At 36.4% G+C, this 19,448-nt stretch overlaps 2 protein-coding genes across 2 annotated transcripts; one reads left to right on the plus strand and one right to left on the minus strand.

Moving 5' to 3' along the window:
• Nucleotides 1-54: 54 nt before the first annotated feature.
• On the plus strand, nucleotides 55-2,853 carry LOC102619343 (pentatricopeptide repeat-containing protein At4g11690). Its single transcript, XM_006488268.3, has 2 exons — nucleotides 55-2,242; nucleotides 2,378-2,853. The coding sequence occupies exon 1, from the start codon at nucleotides 378-380 to the stop codon at nucleotides 2,136-2,138; it is 1,761 nt and encodes a 586-aa protein (XP_006488331.1). The 5' UTR covers nucleotides 55-377; the 3' UTR covers nucleotides 2,139-2,242; nucleotides 2,378-2,853.
• A 1,514-nt stretch (nucleotides 2,854-4,367) lies between these two features.
• Nucleotides 4,368-6,983, minus strand: LOC102619833 (methyl-CpG-binding domain-containing protein 5). Its single transcript, XM_006488270.4, has 3 exons — nucleotides 6,541-6,983; nucleotides 5,286-5,402; nucleotides 4,368-5,188 (listed from the first exon to the last, which is right to left on the minus strand). Exons 1-3 carry the CDS (start codon nucleotides 6,925-6,927, stop codon nucleotides 4,946-4,948), a joined length of 747 nt encoding a protein of 248 aa, XP_006488333.1. The 5' UTR covers nucleotides 6,928-6,983; the 3' UTR covers nucleotides 4,368-4,945.
• Between the last annotated feature and the right edge of the window lie 12,465 nt (nucleotides 6,984-19,448).

The raw sequence follows: 19,448 nt of genomic DNA on the forward strand, positions 1-19,448 counted from the left end.
ATGTTAACGGTTGAAACTCGTTAAAGCCTTGATGAATAATAATTAATAATAAACTCCCATCATCATAAAAAAAACAAAAAAAAAAAAAAAAAACTCCAGTCATCTACCTTAAGATTAAGGAGAGAAGAGTTCGACAACTCAACTAATGCACCATTAGCGAAGTTTGAACCTTACTTCACACTACACTAAATTTTTTTAGAGTTGATTTTTTGATACAATGAGCTCTTGCAAATCTGAACCATTAATTACAAATTTAATTAGTTTGCTAAGTAAATAGAGCACCAGTTCTATATGGGGGACTCACGCAATGGCTTCGAACTACTTACGCATCAAACGAAGAGGTGCACGGTAGGAAATAAAAAGGTATAAATGCCTACATGCAAACCACGAGTAGCAAGCAATCAACAGTCAGAATGGCACAGAGGAAGCAAGGTGAAGGTCAAGCTCTCACTCTTAATCTAATATCAAGAATGGCGAAACTCCCACCACTCAAAGCCTTCTCACTCTTCAACTGGGCGAGTCGGCAAGGCCTCCAGCACACCCCACAGTCGATCTCAATTATCCTCCGCCTCCTACTCTCAAAAATGAGCTCCCATTCCCACGCCGCTGCACAAACCCTCATTTTAAAAATAATCTCCGGCCGCATTACCTCTTCATCATTCACTCCCCGTTCTCTCCTCTGCCACTTAACACAATTGTTCCCATCAAGCTCAAACCCAGTAACAAAATCCCGTCTTTATGAATCTATCATCGATGCCCACTTAAAATCTCGGTTATCAGACCAAGCCCTGTTTTATTTCCATCAAATGCTTGATTCGGGTGTTAGACCCAGATCAAACACTTTTAACAGTTTGTTAATCTTTGTTATTAAATCTTGCTCTTTCCACAAGGGTTGGTTGTTTTTTAGTGAGAAAAGGTCTAAAGTTGAATTGGATGTTTATAGTTTTGGGATTCTGATTAAGGGTTGCTGTGAGGCTGGTGATTTGAACAAAGCTTTTGAGGTTTTGAATCAATTGGAGGAGATGGGGTTCTCTCCTAATGTTGTTATATACACTAGTTTGATTGATGGGTGTTGTAAAAATGGTGATATTGAGAGAGCTAAAATGTTGTTTCGTAAAATTGGGGAGCTGGGTTTGGTCGCTAATCAACACACCTACACGGTTTTGATTTGTGGGTTATTCAAAAATGGGCTTAAAAAAGATGGTTTTGAATTTTATGAAAAAATGCAGCTCAATGGGGTGTCACCTAGCTTGTATACGTACAATTGTTTGATTCATGAGTACTGTAATGAGGGGAAAGTAAATGAAGGGTTTAAATTGTTCGATGAAATGCGTCATAGAGAAGTGGCTTGCAATGTTGTTACGTATAATACTTTGATTTGTGGGTTGTGTAAAGAGATGAGGGTCCAGGAGGCTGAGAGATTATTGGATCAAATGAAAATGGCTGGTATTAGTCCAAATGTGATCACATACAACAAGCTAATTGATGGGTTCTGTGATGCTGGAGAAACGGACAAGGCTTTCAGATTATTCAATCAACTAAAGTCGAATGGTCAGTCTCCATCGGTAGTGACTTACAATGTTCTAATTAGAGCTTTTTCCAAGGCAGGAAATTCGAAAATGGCTTCTGATTTAGTTAGGGAGATGGAGGAGAGAGGCATAACTCCTTCTGAAGTGACCTATACAATACTAATTGATTCATTTGTTCGATCTGATGACATGGAGAAAGCATTTGAGATGTATTCTTTGATGCAGAAGTCTGGTTTCAGTCCTGATGTGTACACCTATGGTGTTTTAATTCATGGATTGTGTATGAAAGGCAATATGAAAGAAGCTTCAAAGCTGTTTAATTCAATGTGGGAGACAAAATTGGAGCCAAATGATGTCCTGTATAATATGATGATTTTTGGGTACTGCAAAGAGGGTAACTCCTATAGGGCGCTGAGATTGCTTGGAGAAATGAATGAGAAAGGACTAGTTCCAAATATAGCTAGCTATAGCTCCACCATTGGTGTCCTTTGCCAGGATGGGAAATGGCCGGAGGCTGAGGTTTTATTGAATCAGATGTTGAAGTTGGGTTTAAAACCATCGGTTTCTTTATATAATATTCTCTATAGAGCCAAAAATAATATAGAATAGAAGATTTCAAGACTCATTGTCTCTCTAAGGCGGTATATATTCATTGCTGAAATCGACGGAGTAAAGCCACTAATGTCAATGCTGAAGCTCGTTTTTGGAAAATGGTAAAAGTCAATCACATTTTCTATCTCTGATTTATACACTTCAAGTATTACAGTATGCATTTTGAAATATGCCATACATTTTGTCATTGTCATTAGAACTTACAATTTGTTACTTTTTCCCACTTTGATATTCAGAACAGTTCAAGAAACTACCAAAGCTCGTCAAATGCACTTTAAATATATGGCTTTCAGAAATGGTTTCGTATAGGTGTTAGCCGGTATCTTCCTCGGAGATTTCTATGTCTGCAAGTAGTTCTTGAGCTAAATTAGATTCTTCAAAGGAGGGACACGCCGCAAGTGGAGCGCACAAACTGATGACTAGAAGATGGAACCTCTTGTCTATTGCGGATAAGTAAAGAGATCATGAGTGGCGATACCATCTATTGACTTACTGCTTGGAAAATCTACCGCCAACTTAGTGCTACGTTTAGGTTTCTTTATAACAATTTTTAACCTGGATTACTCTTGGCATTTAAATGACCAACCCTTAAGTCTTAAACAAAGAGTACAGCACTTGAAGCCAATTAAGAGATTCGTCCCTAGCATGCACCTACAAATTTGCAATAGAATCTGAAAGCTATTTAAAAAAAATGCAGTGAGAAAAGTTTTTTCTTCCCCACTATTTATTTAAATAGTGGGGAAGAAAAGTCCTTTAAAAAAAAAAAAAAAGAACAATGCAGTGAGAGAAGATGTTGCAGCTAATGTAGCCCAAAGTGTTTAGATTTCGTAACAAGTTCATCTTTTTGGTTGGTGCAAATTACACAAAGAATAAAGTCACCAACGTCTATATCAAACTTTATGCACCTTATTTATTTTTACTTTTAAAATTTGAATCTACCTAGCGTGTCCAAAAGGACAGAAAGGCTAGTATATGGGTGCTTCACTATTCTTATTATTTGTACGTTACAAATAATTTATACAAATTTTTATTGGGACTTAATAAACTCTCAACATCAAACGTGCAACACATGTACATAATAAGAAGAGGCTCATTTCCCCTCTTGTGCTTCTTGTCACGAGCCGCTCAAATTTGTCACTAAAAGAGATTAAATTGACCCGTATGAGTTCGTTCGGTAAAATTCCACCCAAAGACTGGATGCATTAAGAAGCAAGGTATGCTCAATAGTGGGCCGCCTCATACAATTAACGAACTGTGGTGCCCTTAGTAAGCAAACAGCTCAAAATCACAAACGGAAGTGAGCAAGCCTATGCTGATCATAAAATTATTTACAACTCACTAGCACCTGTAATTATCTAGAGAAATCCACACTTGTGCATAGTTAATAGATTTTTGGGCAAGTTGTGCATGTTATGTAGAACTCTCTAGATTTAGGCAAGCCACTCTATAATCCGGCATGAAACTTGTCATTTGGCTCAACACCACACCACACACAACACATCACACACCAAGCAACTCAAGCATCCTCATAAAGCTCTCTTATATTCTCTTTTGCGAATAATAAAATTCACTTTGACCATATTACTCTCCTCTCTAATTTTCTCACAAGCATCCTTATTTAACTAGCTTGAGAAATTTGATAAGCTTATAATTTTTATGCTAAAAATTATTTAAGTGCTGCACAGATTACCGTGCAACATACTTATCATGTGACATTTTACTGTCTTTTATGTAGAGTTTCAATAAATTCCTAACTAACCTGGTTAATATTAAAATGACTCCTTGAGCAACATCCCTTATTATTTTCTGAGCAACTAAACGTACCATACAATTTATCACTCGTTGATGGTATTAATGCTGGACAATAATTAGATATAAATCATTGTTGAGAGTATTGAAGTTAGACATTAATCAGGTAGTGTCATGTAATAATATCATTTAAAATTATGTGAGTAGCATTGCTCATTAGATTGTCTTGTCTCTATATTATAATTGGTCTCCTGTATACTTGTAACTCAATGTCCAAGTAATGACAACACTAAAAAATATTTTTTTTAAAAAAGAACTCCATTAGCAAATGCCAAGTTACTTCGTAACTTAAAATTAGTCCCCAACTCTTAAAATTGGCTAACTAGTTTTGAGTTAAGTGTAAATTGCATACAATATAACTACGGGGTATTCATCACATCTAGAACACCGAGCATTGCTATCTGAACACAAGCAAGAAAATATGAAGACAAAACATACATACTGTTCATACTACAGTAATATTATAGCATACAAAACGACAGCAATGTTCATGCTACAATACTGTTGTTTCTATCTTCATGCTGCCTTGCTACAGTTCAAAAAACATTTTCCAACATATACACTGAAGCCTAGCTGCAAAGTGCTTTTTCCACAAATAAGTCAATTAATGCCTACACCAAATCCATGTCAAAATACTATTAGCTCCATATTCAAAGGGAACCCAAAAAGAAAAAAAAAAATCTCTTTGAGTTCTGCTGGAGCCTGGAGGTGAAGTTACTTTGACGGGGAGTACATTTCTATCTTACATATGAATAGAAAACAATACATGAACAAATGTAAGACAGTGATGATAACCCATTAACCAGCAATCATTTTAACTTGTGGCACAAAAATTGCTAATTGGCTGCTTGGTTGAGCAAATGCGAGGGTATAAACCCAAAACCAATCTATTAAGCAATAGGGCTTAAAAATTGGAGAATAATTCTGCAAAAACTGCTTATCGGTCTAAGAGATCATTCCCTGAATAGCAAATGAGAAGTGCAGTGAAAATGCATTCAACAGATTTTACTACCATTATTGCTCGTTGTTAGGTCTGTGAATGCAGCAGCCCAATCTTGCCTAACAGATTCAGGCACCTCCACTTTTCCAATGAAAGGAGTCCATGAACCCTCGGAAGGGTCTGTCAATACCCATTCAACATTCTCAGGTGAATTAAAATAATCAAAGTTCAAAGCAGAAGTCTTGGCTTTTATGTTAGGCTTCTTCTGCTTAGTGCTGCCAGCGGCACTCCCAGAAGACTGCAAAGAATTGTAGTGCAAGGACAATGGGTGAGTGAGACAGAAGAAGGGATAGATCTTGGACATACATAGCCAATAAAAATCACATTTGACTCACATCCATATCAGCATTAGAGTTCTCTTTCCTCCTTTTTCGCTTAGTTCCAGTTTCCAAAAAGTAAAGCACCTCTTTCTTTGACCGGAATCGACGGCCTGAGGCCACATGGAAATAGTACTGTGCAAGACAAACATATATTAAGCTGTGCTTGAAATTGCACTATCAAAATGTATTGTCATATTTTCACATCTTTATGTGACAAACATTATCATTCTCTCTTTATTAAGTAAACACAACATGCATTCATGAGATCCAAACAAGTAATGAAGTAACAAGTAACAACATATCCTATGCAGGTGACAAAATTATTCATTCATCAACATTTCAGAAAGAAACTGATATCAGTTCTTTCTGTATAAAGACAATGACATAATCATCTTCAATAGGACCCAAACTTGAGACAAATGCTTTGTACCTTGTACCAGTATCATAAACATTGATTATGTGCCAAAAAGTCAATGTGAACCATAAGCATCCAAGCACAACCAATTCAATCAATGAAAAAAATTGCGTCTAAGGTAACAACTGTAATTCAAAATGGAACAGAAATCTAATCCTTAAAAGAAATAATGTATCCAAAAAAACACAACAGTTTTCCAATGACAATTTTAATTATTATGAAAAATTAAATAGACGAAGTTGCAGATTAACTTTATGCGGAAATTTAGTAGCAAGAATGAGAACTTTCTATCGCAAAAGTACTGAAAAGTCCTCTGTTTTTAACCTTAATGAACAGGAAACTAATTCTACATCAAAGCCTCTGAGGTAGCTAAAGCCAGCATTAAAATAAAGGGCAAGGGACTAAACACAGGAAATTAGCCACAAAATCGGCCAGGACCGGCTTAGTATTCACTTGAGGAACTTCACAAATATGGCAGCTAGAGAATAGATACCTACAAATCCTCATTCACGAATCAATAAAAGTACAGAAACATCAAAAACTGACCAAACATAAGATCAGCATTATAGTTCATTAGTTCTTAATAACCTCCATCATTTTTATGTTTTATTTTTGGCTCGGCTATTTGAAAAATTGGTTTTTATGGTTAGTTTAGAATCTAAAGCCATAACCCACACTTTAGCTCAAAAAAATAGCTTAAAAAGTTTCGATTCCTTACTAAAAAATTTCAGTCGTCGGGTCTTAAAAATACAAGCTTTATCACAATCTAAACACGGTTAAGCTTTTTTTTTTTTCTTTAAAAATAAACGAATATACAGAGGATTAAAGAGGTTTCGAGATTAGAAGGTAAGCAACCTTATCCACCGTTCCAGCTGTTGCACCAGAAGTCCTAACCCTATCTTCAATTTCCCAACCGGGCGGCAACCACGCCTCCGTCGCCGTCAGCCGACGCGTCGACGCGGTTTCCGGAGTCAGTGCGGACTCCGTGCCGTTCGTCGTGGCCAGATTTTCCGATTTGTGCTCTCTGATGGTCCCTCGTTTCTTTGAAGTTTGATCATTTGTGGTGGTGGTGTTGCTGCCGGAGGTGGCGGGGGGAGCGGCGTCAATGAAGAATCCGGAGTCAAGTAGCGGGTCGGGTGGCACATTCACAGTTGAGAATAAGTTAACGGATTCTTTTGGTTCGGGTTTGTGTAAATTCGGATTCGGGTCATGGGATGCTTGAGCTCGCGCAGAGGTTGACATAGGGTTGGACCGAATTGGGAGCTTTTGAATTTCGATTCGTATGACTTTGAAATGCCGTGCCTTTTATTGTGGGGAAATATAATATGAATTATTAAGATAATTCATTTGACCTGGAAAGATCATAGCCGTTGGATTCGGCGAAAATCTACGTGTACGATATAACTCGATGTAGTATACTGACACTTGTACTTTTTTCGAACCCAGAAAAACATAATAATACAATGAGGAAGTTTTCTGTAGAAGACTAGAAGACACATATTAAGGTGATTTAATTTGAAATGGAAAATGTTAATTGGACAGTAGGAAAATAGAAATGATGGAAATATAAATAGTACTATTATTTTATATGTTATAGTGCTACTTTTTTTTTTAAGTCACATGACTCAAATTACAACTTAAATTATATGAGATTATTATTACTGAGATTTTTAACCTCTCCAATATTCGAGAGACACCATTTTTATTTCTTCTTTAATATTCGAGGGACGGTTACACTACTCTCATTTCAAAAAAGAAAAAATTATCTTTACTTAATTATTGTCTTTAATTGAGAAGGAATTTAAGCCCCCACAATACTTTAGTGACTCGACCACTCGACTAAAGGTCGAATGGTTATTATAGTATTATTATTTAATAAACAATACCTATATTTTTATCTTCTTGTAGTAATAGTAGTGCTCATATATTTTCTTTTACCTGGAAGTTATCATTAGAGGACGGGTCCAATTAAGACTGCTCTAAGGTAGAACACACATTTATAACCGCACAATCAAAGTTATAACATATTTTTTAGTATTTATCATTGTGCGTGTGTGGCTGTGATTCCTGCTTCAAGATAGCCATTGCCTAAGATGACATGTACATTTGAGTTCTTAATTAACCAAAGAGACTTGAAATATGAGCAATGTTATACTTCTCAATTAATATCTCAGATATTATAACCCAACAAATTGGTGTTATTCACTTATTAAATAGTAGATTTCATCATTTTAAAAATTATTTATTAGTCCATTTCACCTACCAATAAGTGAATGCTACCTCGTTCCTCATTCATTATTTTAGCAATGGGTGAATGTCACTTGTTGAAATAATAGTTGAATTTAGATTTAGGTGAAAGCTTTATGAAAGAAAGAGTCAATAACAATTCTAGCAATATTAGGGCATCAGTTTGAACCCCCACAAACGTAATGTGGGGGTATTTCCTTCCTTAATTATAATGTATAATTGAGTGAATGTAGTTTTCTCCCTTACCTAAGTGTGAGTGGAGTAGACATCCCTCGAATATCAGTGAATGTTAAAAATCTAGGCATAACTCCATAAACATTTATGTAAGTTGGTCTCAATAATAGTCTGATTAATAAATATCAATTATAATCTCATGTAATATGAGTTGTAGTTTGAATAATAATCTTATTTAATTAAAAAAAGACTAATCAAACTCAAAAATATATTAAAAATTTTGATAATGTGCACAACCTCTACGTACGTATCATTATCTTCTTACGATAAGAAATAAGATAATTAAATTGATATCATTGAACATATAATGTGATAAAAAAGTTCAAACAGGGATGCTGTTAGATATATTTTATAATTGAGTAATGATATAGCCACAAACTCTTGTACAAGCTTATCTTATACAAATTAACGTGGCATGATAAAATTGGTTAAATTAAATATCTCTTAACTCACATGATTTATTTTCATTATTTTATATTTTCATTCAACCAATGAATTGATGTCACATCAGTTTATACAAAATAAATTTATATAAGAATTTATGACTGTATCGTCACTCTTTATAATTTCTTTTTATAGAAAAACAATATATATTATAACTTAATTCATGTATATCTAGTAAATTTGATTAATCTGAAAAATGATGTGTGGTCGATTCTGGGCGGTTAGACTCTTTGATTGCTCTTTACATAGGAAGTGACAAGTGGCATCAGATAGTTTACTAGTATGAAACTAGCACCTGTAAAATTTTATTAAAAAACAGTACTTGAAGTTTTTTTTTTTTTTTTGAAATAAGAATGAGTCTGAATTTAGTTGAAGTCTAAATAGGTATATGAATGTACATGTTTAAATGACAAGTTTTTTTTTTTAATATGTAAATATAAGATCTGAAATATGATATTTTGACATATTTAACCTTATAAATATTAATAGTACTAATATTTATTTGTTGAGCACATATATAACAAGTCATAAATAAATTATTGGACATTAATATATATGATACTTATAATGTTATTTTTAATATTTTACAAAATATTTTTTCCTCGTTAATTATGTTAGCCAACCAAGAATTATTTAATCATTTGAATTAAAAATTAATGTATTAAATAATATTCAAAATCTATTAGAAAGGTTATAATTATAAATACAAAGAGATTGACCTATTATAAAAAAAACACTTACCGAAAGTCTATTATTTTTAAAATTATCATTCATAATTAAAAAATAATAGTTAAATACGCATAGAACAAAGAAAATGGATATATAAAAATAATGAAAGGATAATTTATATAATAGTAAATAAATATATTTAATAGGGTAATTGATGAAAAAGAATATTAAAATTTTATTCAATATCTTGCCATTTAGATAGAATAGCTGTAAAATATGATAACAAATGAAAGAGAATATATTATTACCGATGATGCCATTATTGACTCTAAGACTCAATGGATTAATTATCAATCTTCCGTGTTACCCAGAGAGAAGAAATTAATCAATAATGATAGCATCTCGCTAACTACTTTCAATGAATCCTCGTATCTATTATATTCTTAGATCAAACTCATCACGCACTATAATAACGATTCGTATCCAACTATAACTATATACTTATGTTTGTTCTCATGATTTAAAATTACTACCAAAGAATTTATTTTTTCTTTTTTCAAATACAATTAAAATAATATTATTTTGAAGCATATTATTGATATTATTATTGTTATTTTATAAATTATATCTGTCTATCAACAAATATCCTATAAAAGCTCAAGAATATCTACTCTCAAATATGCATGAGTTCCGGTAATATGCGGAACTCTGAGGCCCCCGCTCAGCAGATATTGTATCATAATTGTACCATGTATGTGAAAAAAATGGTGATCTGAGATTATTTGCGCTTTGCTCCCTGGTATGTGATGATATTGAATGGGAACCGAAGCTGGTGGCCTTAAGGAGGGCTATGGGACTTGAGCCACCTTCGCCTCCACAGGCCCAACCACCAGGGCCACTAGTACCAGCAGCAGTACTGAACCCTAATAAATTACGAGTAGGAGAGCTCATCATCAGCTGATGGCAACCACACCAATAGTTCTGTAGACATTTCATCATCAGTAGAAAGCAAGGATCATCCTCAACAAGTGGTGTAATAGCGAAAGCTGCCGTGGCCAGATGGCCGCCTCCAATGAGCTCAACCGGTGCCAATGATCCTGATGAAGTGGTAAAGAAACAAAAGCTAACAGGCAGCAGGCGGGCCAGGCCAAGGAGGTCGGTTTGCTGAGCAAAAGTTTAGGGCTGCACCAAACAAGGTGATGATCAGAAACAAAAGCGGGGCCGCGCAGGGAAGGCCAAGGAGATGAGCTGGCTGATTATGGTCAACCCTCATGCATGAAGAATACTTGGAATATCAGAAAGAAGATTCGTCAGCATGGTGCAAGTGCAGGCCGCGTTGACAAGGTAATAACAAATAATTAGGAACTGAACTGTGCGCCGCGCCCTTAAATCGAATCACAATTAATTTCTTAATAATTAACATTTAGATCAAATGAACTTGAACATGTGTGTGTGTGTGTGTGTGTAGGGTTTTGTGTGCCAGTCTTTTTTATTTCTGCTTGTGCTGTTATGATTAATTTACGGTGTCGTAATATTTATTGCTTATATCAATTGCCTACTCACCCTTCTGAGTAGATCTATATGCGCCCCACAGTGTGTACGAGTGTGTGTGTATATATATATATATATCTGGATGAATTTGCTACAAGTATACAAGAACTTCTTTATTTGAATTAATTCTGCTGAGAAAAATAACATTAATTATTAGAATAATTTTGAGCTATGATGTCAATCTGCCATAGAGCTGCACTGAAGTGTTCTTGAACTCCAATAAATTAAAAGGTCATCTGTAATGGCCCATGTCCAGCTACTTTGTAACTGATGCTTTTAGCGGAGTATATGTATTGTTCTCTTACTTCAACAGATGATAGACTTGGGATAATATATTGGTAAGATCAAGACATGGTGATTGGCGTGTGAGTCATCAAGACTATTATTTTTGTCACTTAGAAAATGAGTAATTATTTTTAGCTTTTCATGGACTTTATGAGTTATCAGTCTTAGTGCCGTAAGTATGCATAAAAATGCTCACTTTTACGTTCATCGATTAATCCTCCTCCGTTTCTTGTGTAAGTCCCATGCAAATTAAAACTAATCATGGTTCATGGTCATGGTGTAGTGATTAACTAACATATTAGCCAATTATATGCACTTGTAATCGATGCAGTACTATGAAAGTCCAGATGGCTGCAAATTTAGGTCCCGAAAAGAAGTGGAAGTTTATCTAAGCAAAGGAAAAGCTAAAGTTTGCTAAGTGCGTGCGTAAAAACTTTAAATGGATGAATTTGTGGCATCATGCCAACTTAATTTCATATTAATTTAGTGTCAGCTTTTGTAACTCCTGGTGATTAATTATCACACTACTGCTGCTTCCAAATTAAAAGTAATCAACTCCTGCTGGGTATTGTTTCTCATTGTCTCATTTTCTCTCTAAGAGGGGTTATCACTAACATATATCTATATATATCCCTTTCTACGTTTTAATGTTGACGGTGGTTTTTGCAAACTCGAAAGTGGCTGCAAAGGTTGCCTAATAAGAGAACGGAAGAAGAATTCGTTTGCAGTTTCTGAACTTTTGCTTCAAATTTAAGATTCTCATGTGGACTTTTACAAGTTGGGTAGCTTTTTATATTTAATAAATTTGAATTAAGTTGATAAATCATATGTAGATAGTTATTAAGTTCAAGAACTAAATGTAGGTAAAGTAGTGAATCCCAATTAGTTTAAATTAATTGTAAATTAGTAGGCCCCCTTATCTTACCACACAAATGATAACGTGGTACACCACGTTAGACGAGTAAAAATTTATTTAATCCATTTATTTTAAGATGAATGTTCATTTAGTTTATGTGTTTTTAAAAATATTTCGAAACATCAAACATGCATGTTGTTAAACTATTGACACTTCTACGGTTATTTTTTATTTATTTTTTACTTACTTTTATAATATTACATTTTTATAATAATGTTTCTTTTACAATATCAAATCCTTAGAGACCTAGTACTTTATATAGCTATTTGTTTCGCTTCATTTTCCTTTTCATTTTGTTCCCTTTGACTGTCTTTAGAACTCATATAGTGTTAGCAATAAATGATTACAAATCGCACCTATAATGCATGAATTGGAGATGTTCTTGTTTTGGTTTGTGAATTTTTTTGACATTAATTAGTTGGTAAATGCTAAGTTACATGTAACTATAATTTACACCACTTACACAAATTATGCGAGCCCCACTATTATATTATTGTTCCTGTTAAGTGATGTAAGTTACAACTAAATGTAACTTAACAAACTCCTAATTAGTTTTGTATATGTTTGGGCCATATGCAGTACTGCTAAAGTCCCCAAGGAAACAACTTTAGATCGAAGAGCTGATAGTTTTAAGAGTATTAATGAGGTATATATGCGGGCATCGGAGATGGCTAAATAGAGTAAATTATGTGTGATTAGTACTCTAATCCGTCTTTATTAAACTTTAGTACATGTACATAGATTTTATGACTAAGCATTTTTATTTTTTTGGGGAATTTTTGTGAGTATGCCTTTTTTTTTTTTTGATAAACAAAGGGCTCTAAAAGAGAAGAGCTAGAGGGGCACAAAACGGGGGTGTGCCACCCTATACATATCCGAATACAAAATAGATCTCAAACCTGAAGGTACAGAGTGAAAAAAATGCACTCCAAGAGGCAAACTCAAAGCATGCGTAGAAAGAAAATCAGTCGCCGAATTTGCTTCGCGGTAGATGTGATCAATTTGAATCCTCCAATCCCTCCTTATGAGTTCCTTAATCATCTCGATTATATTCGAAAATTCGGTGACATTAGCATTGTTCTCCTTGATAAGCTGTACCACACTACAGTTGTCTGTTCCAACTTGGATACGTCTATATCCAAGGTCCCATGACATTCTTAACCCATGCAAGACACCCCAAAGTTCAGCCTTTATAACCGACAAACTCCAAGATTTGCGCTGAAACCATGAATAAAATTACCATGGCAGTTCCGCAACAGGCCACCTGCACTCGCCTCTCCATTTCCTTTCCTTGCACCATCCGTATTCAAGCATAAGAAAGGCCATGGTGGAGGATCCCAACGAATCCATTTCTGAATCCTTGCATTTCTTCGATAGCCTACGCTGGATAAGGTAGAACAAATACTCTCAGTCCTTGCCTTAATATCCCGGATGATCAAGTCACCATTCCAGCTCTTATTGTTGAACATCACCTGATTCCTCCAATACCAAATTCTCCAAGCGGTAATACCAAACATAACCGGCCAAAATAAGATCCCCATATCACAGGCTCTTCTATTAAGATTTGTTATGATCCATTGTCGAAGAGGATAACTAAAGAAATCATGTTGTCTATGCGCGGGAACAAGTTTCCTCCAAATACCTCTCGAATAAACACAATCTCGGATTGCATGCAAAGAACTCTCAACATCTGCATGGCATCTCCCACATAAAGGATCAATATCCAAATGCCTTCTAGCAAGCTCATATCCCATTTTCAATCGATAATGGCAGAATAACCATAGAAAAAATCTTATGCTTTGAGGCCCCTTTCATTGCCACAAATGCCGCCAGTCTTGATAGTCTTCAGCGGGGTCGAAATTCGTAAGCACTCGATAAGCGGAATGGACTGTAAAAATGCCAGTATTTGATGCACCCCAATACACCCTATCATCGCCTCGTATTGCCGACGGAGGAGCCATTGAAGCAATCCTTAAAACAACATGGTTATTTAAGCAAAAGCTGAATTTGTTCCACAACCAATTCCCATTTTGATCCACACAATCTGCCACCAACATATTTCACATGCTATTAGGAATTGAAGTCACCGTATAGTTGGTTAAGGGATCACCATTCGTAGCCCAAATATCATCCCAAAACTTCACCCGTTGGCCATTTCCAATACTCCATCGCAAACCCCTCTGGAAGTCTTTCCAAATCTTACCTATAGAACGCCATAAATAGGAGCCATTTTTAGATGGAACATCAGTAATAGGCATATCACAAGGTGCAACATATTTAGAGATTAAAACTTGGGAGCACAACTTGCTAGGATTTATGAATAAATCCCAAGCAACTTTCATTAATGGTGCTTTGTTCATAAGATCCATGTCCTTAAACCCGAGCCCTCTATTACTCTTAGGCCTACAAATGTTGTCCCAGCTAACCAGACTTAACTTGCGTTGGGAACCAGCCCCACTCCAAATGAATCTTCTACATAGTTGATCAATTTTAATTCTAACACTAGACAGGAGATACGTGGTCTGCATAGCGTAAATCGGGATTGCCTGAAGCACCGATTGAGCAAGAGTAACTGTCCCTGCCAGAGACAAATGCTTTGCTGCCCATCTTGAAAGCCGCTGATCAATTTTGTCAATAATACTCTAATACATTTTCTTAGAAACCCGATCATGTAGAAGAGGCATGCCAAGATATCTTCCCAAATTATTTGTAACCGAGAAGCCTAAAGCCTTGCCAATTCCACTAGCTAAAGTGACCGGGACATTTTTGGAGAAGAAAACTTGGGTCTTTTGATTACTAACTTTAACGCCCGAGCTCCTACAGAAATTCTCCACACGTCATTTAATACATCAACTTGGCCGTAACTTGCTTCCAAAAAGAGAAGCAGATCATCCACAAAAAATAAATGGCTTAGAGGAGTGCCAATTCTAGTCAGTCGAATGGGCTTCCATCTACCTTGATTAATCGCCTGAATAATCCCATGGCTTAATCTTTAAATACAAAGTACAAAAATATAAGGTGAAAGGGGGTCTCCTTGTCGAATTCCTCTCCCTGGCCAAAAATCTTCAGTCATTTCTCCGTTCCACAAAACATTCATTTGGGCTGTGGACAAACACCCCATTATGAGCTGAATAAATTGCTCCGGGAGCCCAACTTCTTGTAAAGTTTCCTGAACAAAACGCCAACTCAACCGGTCATAAGCCTTTTCCAAATCCACTTTAACCGCTATCATTCTTTTACCCCCCCACCTTTTTCTTCATTGTATGGATTACCTCTTGAGCGATGACAATATTCTCTGTAATATGCCGATCCGGTACAAAACTGGTTTGTTGGGGTCCAATGAGATCTGGAAGAAAAGCATATAGCCGATTTGCAATAATTTTTGTCACCGTCTTGTACGGAACCGTGCAAAGGCTGATCGGTCGAAACATCTTGAGGCTTGTTGGATGATCAACTTTAGGGATAAACACCAGCAAGGTTCTGTTGATCTCTGCAGGGATATGATTAGAAGTAAAAATATTTTTAATAAAAGAACTCAACGACATACCAACTGTATTCCATTGCGCTTGGTAAAAACCGGCATGAAAGCCATCTACTCCGGGAGCTTTGAAAGGACCCATACTGAAAATAGTCCGTCTGATTTCCTCATCTGTTACCAGAGACATCAAGCTTAAAAAAAAATCATCCGACATCACAGGGAAATACCCCCTGACATTATAAATGTTATGCACCCCTTGTTCAGGAGTGTATAGATCCGAAAAAAATCTAACTGCAAGTTGCTTAATGATCTCGACGTCGTGTATCCACTGGCCATCATCATTTTGAATCACAGTAATCCGATTCTGACGACGACTAGTTAGAGTTTTTTTATGAAAATAGGCAGTGTTGCGGTCCCCATACAAAGTCCAATCTCTCCTAGATTTCTGAAGCCACAATAATTCTTCCTGAGTGAGGACCTCTTCGAGGTCCTTCTGAAGTTTAACTTCAAGTCTAGTAAGGTTATGATTAGGCTTCGTTTCCAAAATTCGTTGGATCCCACCTATTCTAGCCAACAATTTTCGCTTCCGATAAATAATATTTCCAAAAATGTCTTTGTTCCACCGCCTAATTTGTTAAGTAAAATCAACCACAGCCTCAAGAAAATTCGCTCCCTTATTCCAGCTCCCATTCACAAAAATCTCAAACCTCTCATCAGTGAGTCATGCAACCAAAAATCGAAACGGCCTCAGGCCCCCATGCCTGGAATCCATGTTATGGAACTTGACTAGAATAGGCCGATGATCTGAATCAATTTTTGGAAGATGCATGACACTACTATTTGCATGTTTTATTAGCCATCCATCATTGCAGACCGCTCTGTCCAGTCGTTTAGAAAGGTTTCCCCTAGACCAAGTGAAACGAGGGCCTGAAAAATTTAGATCAAGCATCCTGCAAGAATGAAACCAATGATTAAATAAATGACAAATGCCACTTGTTCGGTTAGAGCCACCTTTCTTCTCATGTGCGTATAATATAGCATTGAAATCCCTGCCCACCAACCACGGATTCGACATTTGAGAAGCAATGCTTGCAAGGTGATACCATAATTCACGCCGGACTGTTGGAATAGGGCTAGCATACACGGCAGTAACCCAACTCTCCAATCCATTGCTAGAAACAATTTTGAAGTGGACAAATTGCCTATGGTTTAAGGCTACCTCTACTGTGATAAAATCCTTCCATAAAATCCAAATGCCTCCAGAAAAACCCACCGTCTCTATCCTGTGGGATCTCCCAAAGCCACAGCCCCGAATGAAATTGTCAGCTTTTTTACCACTAATTCTTGGTTCAAAAATCACCACCATAGACGGATTATAGCATTGAATAATTGTAGCAAAAGAAAGTTGAAAGTCTGAGGCTCCCGCCCCTTGAACGTTCCAAAACATAACTGAAATCGACATAACCATAAATAAAAACCAAAAAGGTAGAGCTTTCTTACTGGCTGGATCCATGGATCATATCCTCCGTATTCATCTGCGTATCCTCCACAAAGGAATCCTCACCAGCTGTTGTCTTTGCATCATCCTCATCCTCCACATAATTCGGATCAGCCTCAATTTCAAGATCCGTATCACCACCATGTAAATCTGGAGGGTCTCCCAAAAAAGGTAAAGAACGACCCTTAATCTCCCGGCTCATTTGTATTGTGTCACCATCCAGCTCATGTGTATCTATAAGTTTATTATTTGGGTTATGGAAGCTAATTGTCGTATGCATGAGAGGGTCAAGGGTTGTAGGTGCATGATGAGGAATCATCATGGGGCTGGGTTGGGTATCGAGTGGCATGGCTACGTTGTAGCCACGTTAGGATTCGCCACATGGTTTTGTGTATTGGTTTTGGGATGCATGGCTATCTTACTGTTTCTGGTGTCTTTGGCTGCAATAGGAGGCTTTCCCTTGTCTATAAACTTTGATGGAAATCTTGTGGAGTGTCTATGTTTGAATTCAGATGCATGAGGTTGCAAGACATAATTTTTACGTGGCTGTTTTGGGTCTGCATGGCTGGTCTCTTTTCCCTGAGTGTCAGTAGCCACATGTTCATGTTCATTGTCCCCTGGATCTTGCGATGCAAGCACAGCAAAACGAGAGTTACTTGGCTGCCCATTCGGCTGCTCCTCGACGGTGCCATGTGAAAAATTCTTGCTAGCATAATTTCCTGTTTTGCCTTTGCGCGATACAACCATCCAAGGGCCAAACTTGTTTCCTCCCGTTTCAGCTGCTCTAATATTCTTCTCGTTGGCTACCACTGGTGCGTTATTTGCCACTGACTTAACTATACCAGTCCCCATCATATTCTTCTCCCCACAATCCTCCGTAAAATGTCCATATTTTCCACAAGAGAAACATATCATGGGCAGCCCCTCATATTCCACCAGTTGGATTTGCCCATTTACCTTAATTTGCGAGACTAACGGTTTCACAAGTGAAATCCTTACTGCTAGCCTTGCAAATTTCCCTCTCTTCTGTATTATAGTCAATCTTAATAACGTCTCCAATTTTATTGCCAAGTCTTCGCATGCTGCGTTTGTCATAGTATTGGATTGCCATGCCGGGCAATCGCACCCACACCACAGTCGATGTGAGTTCATTAGAGAAGCAATCAAAATTCGGCGTCCAAGGTTGAACAAAAAGGTTTCTACCCATAACAGTCCATGGTCCTTCAGTTAGGGCACGTTCTGCATCAACTGCAGTTTGAAACTTGACTAAAAAATAATTATTTTCTAGATCAATGATGGAAAAACCAGCTACCATCGACCGCCATAGGATCTCCAATCTATTGCATAAAACCCGATAGCCTATCTGTCTTCCCAATAATTTGACTATGATAGAGTAACGCCATGGCTGCTGCAGTTTCTCTTGCACCATGTTGGAGAAGTATATCGCAGGAATCCCTTCCTCTATTCTCTCAACCACATCTTCATCTTCAATATTCCAATCTTCTTCTTCACTTCTTGTCTGACCTGCCATCACCGTGACTGCCTCCATAGCCTTATCTCTCCAAGAGGGTTTCTGAGGATTATCAGCATCAATTCCCTCAGCCCGAAACCGGGCCTTCTTAGTCGTCATGTCCTCTTGCAGTGGTGGCGGGTTAGGGTTCTCAAACCCTAGCCCTAGGTTTTCGTCGCTTTCAAAATTTTCGGAGCTCATAATTAATTGTGAGTATGCCTTTGATACATGATGAAGTACAAATTTTCCTTCAACACTGCTGTAGTAAATAGAAAATATAAGGGATTATGAAACTTACATGTAAATTAAACTTGTAAATAATATAAAAGTGACTTTGTAGAAGAAAATAATTAATAATGATCAACAAGTGGTTTTGTAAGTTTTGACTGGTTGGACCGGGGACGCTCAAAATTTGAACAACCCAAGCCCTTCTTATAATATTTTCTCATTTTTGTGAAGGTATTTTTCTCTAATTTTTTTTTGTATTTTTTGTTATTCATACTTTTAAAGGGAAATTTTATAGAAATGGCAAAATATTTAATCAATATGTAGAAATGACAGCATAAATTAAACTATTCTTATTTTTATTCTTGGACAATAATAACCTTAACTAAAATTATCAATTATTGCGTTTGTTTGCCACAATGTCTTATTGACATTGAGTTTTTAGATATCAAAATTTTAGTAAAAAGAAAAGTTTTAAGTTATACCTTTTGAAAAAACAACCATAATTTTATGTTATTTCCATAGAGTCATAAACTTTGCCAAAATAAATAAATAAAATATGTTGATGCAGAAATCTGGTCGTATGTATAAAGACGACCAAGTTGTCTTACCAACACCTAAATTTACTTTTAATAAGGAATAGAGCTACTTGCCGTCACTCCAACGAGTAGAACTTAACGACCTTGTTACCTTTATACTCCTCACA

The sequence above is a fragment of the Citrus sinensis genome, chromosome 8 (assembly GCF_022201045.2).
Source record: "Citrus sinensis cultivar Valencia sweet orange chromosome 8, DVS_A1.0, whole genome shotgun sequence".
NCBI lineage: Eukaryota > Viridiplantae > Streptophyta > Magnoliopsida > Sapindales > Rutaceae > Citrus > Citrus sinensis.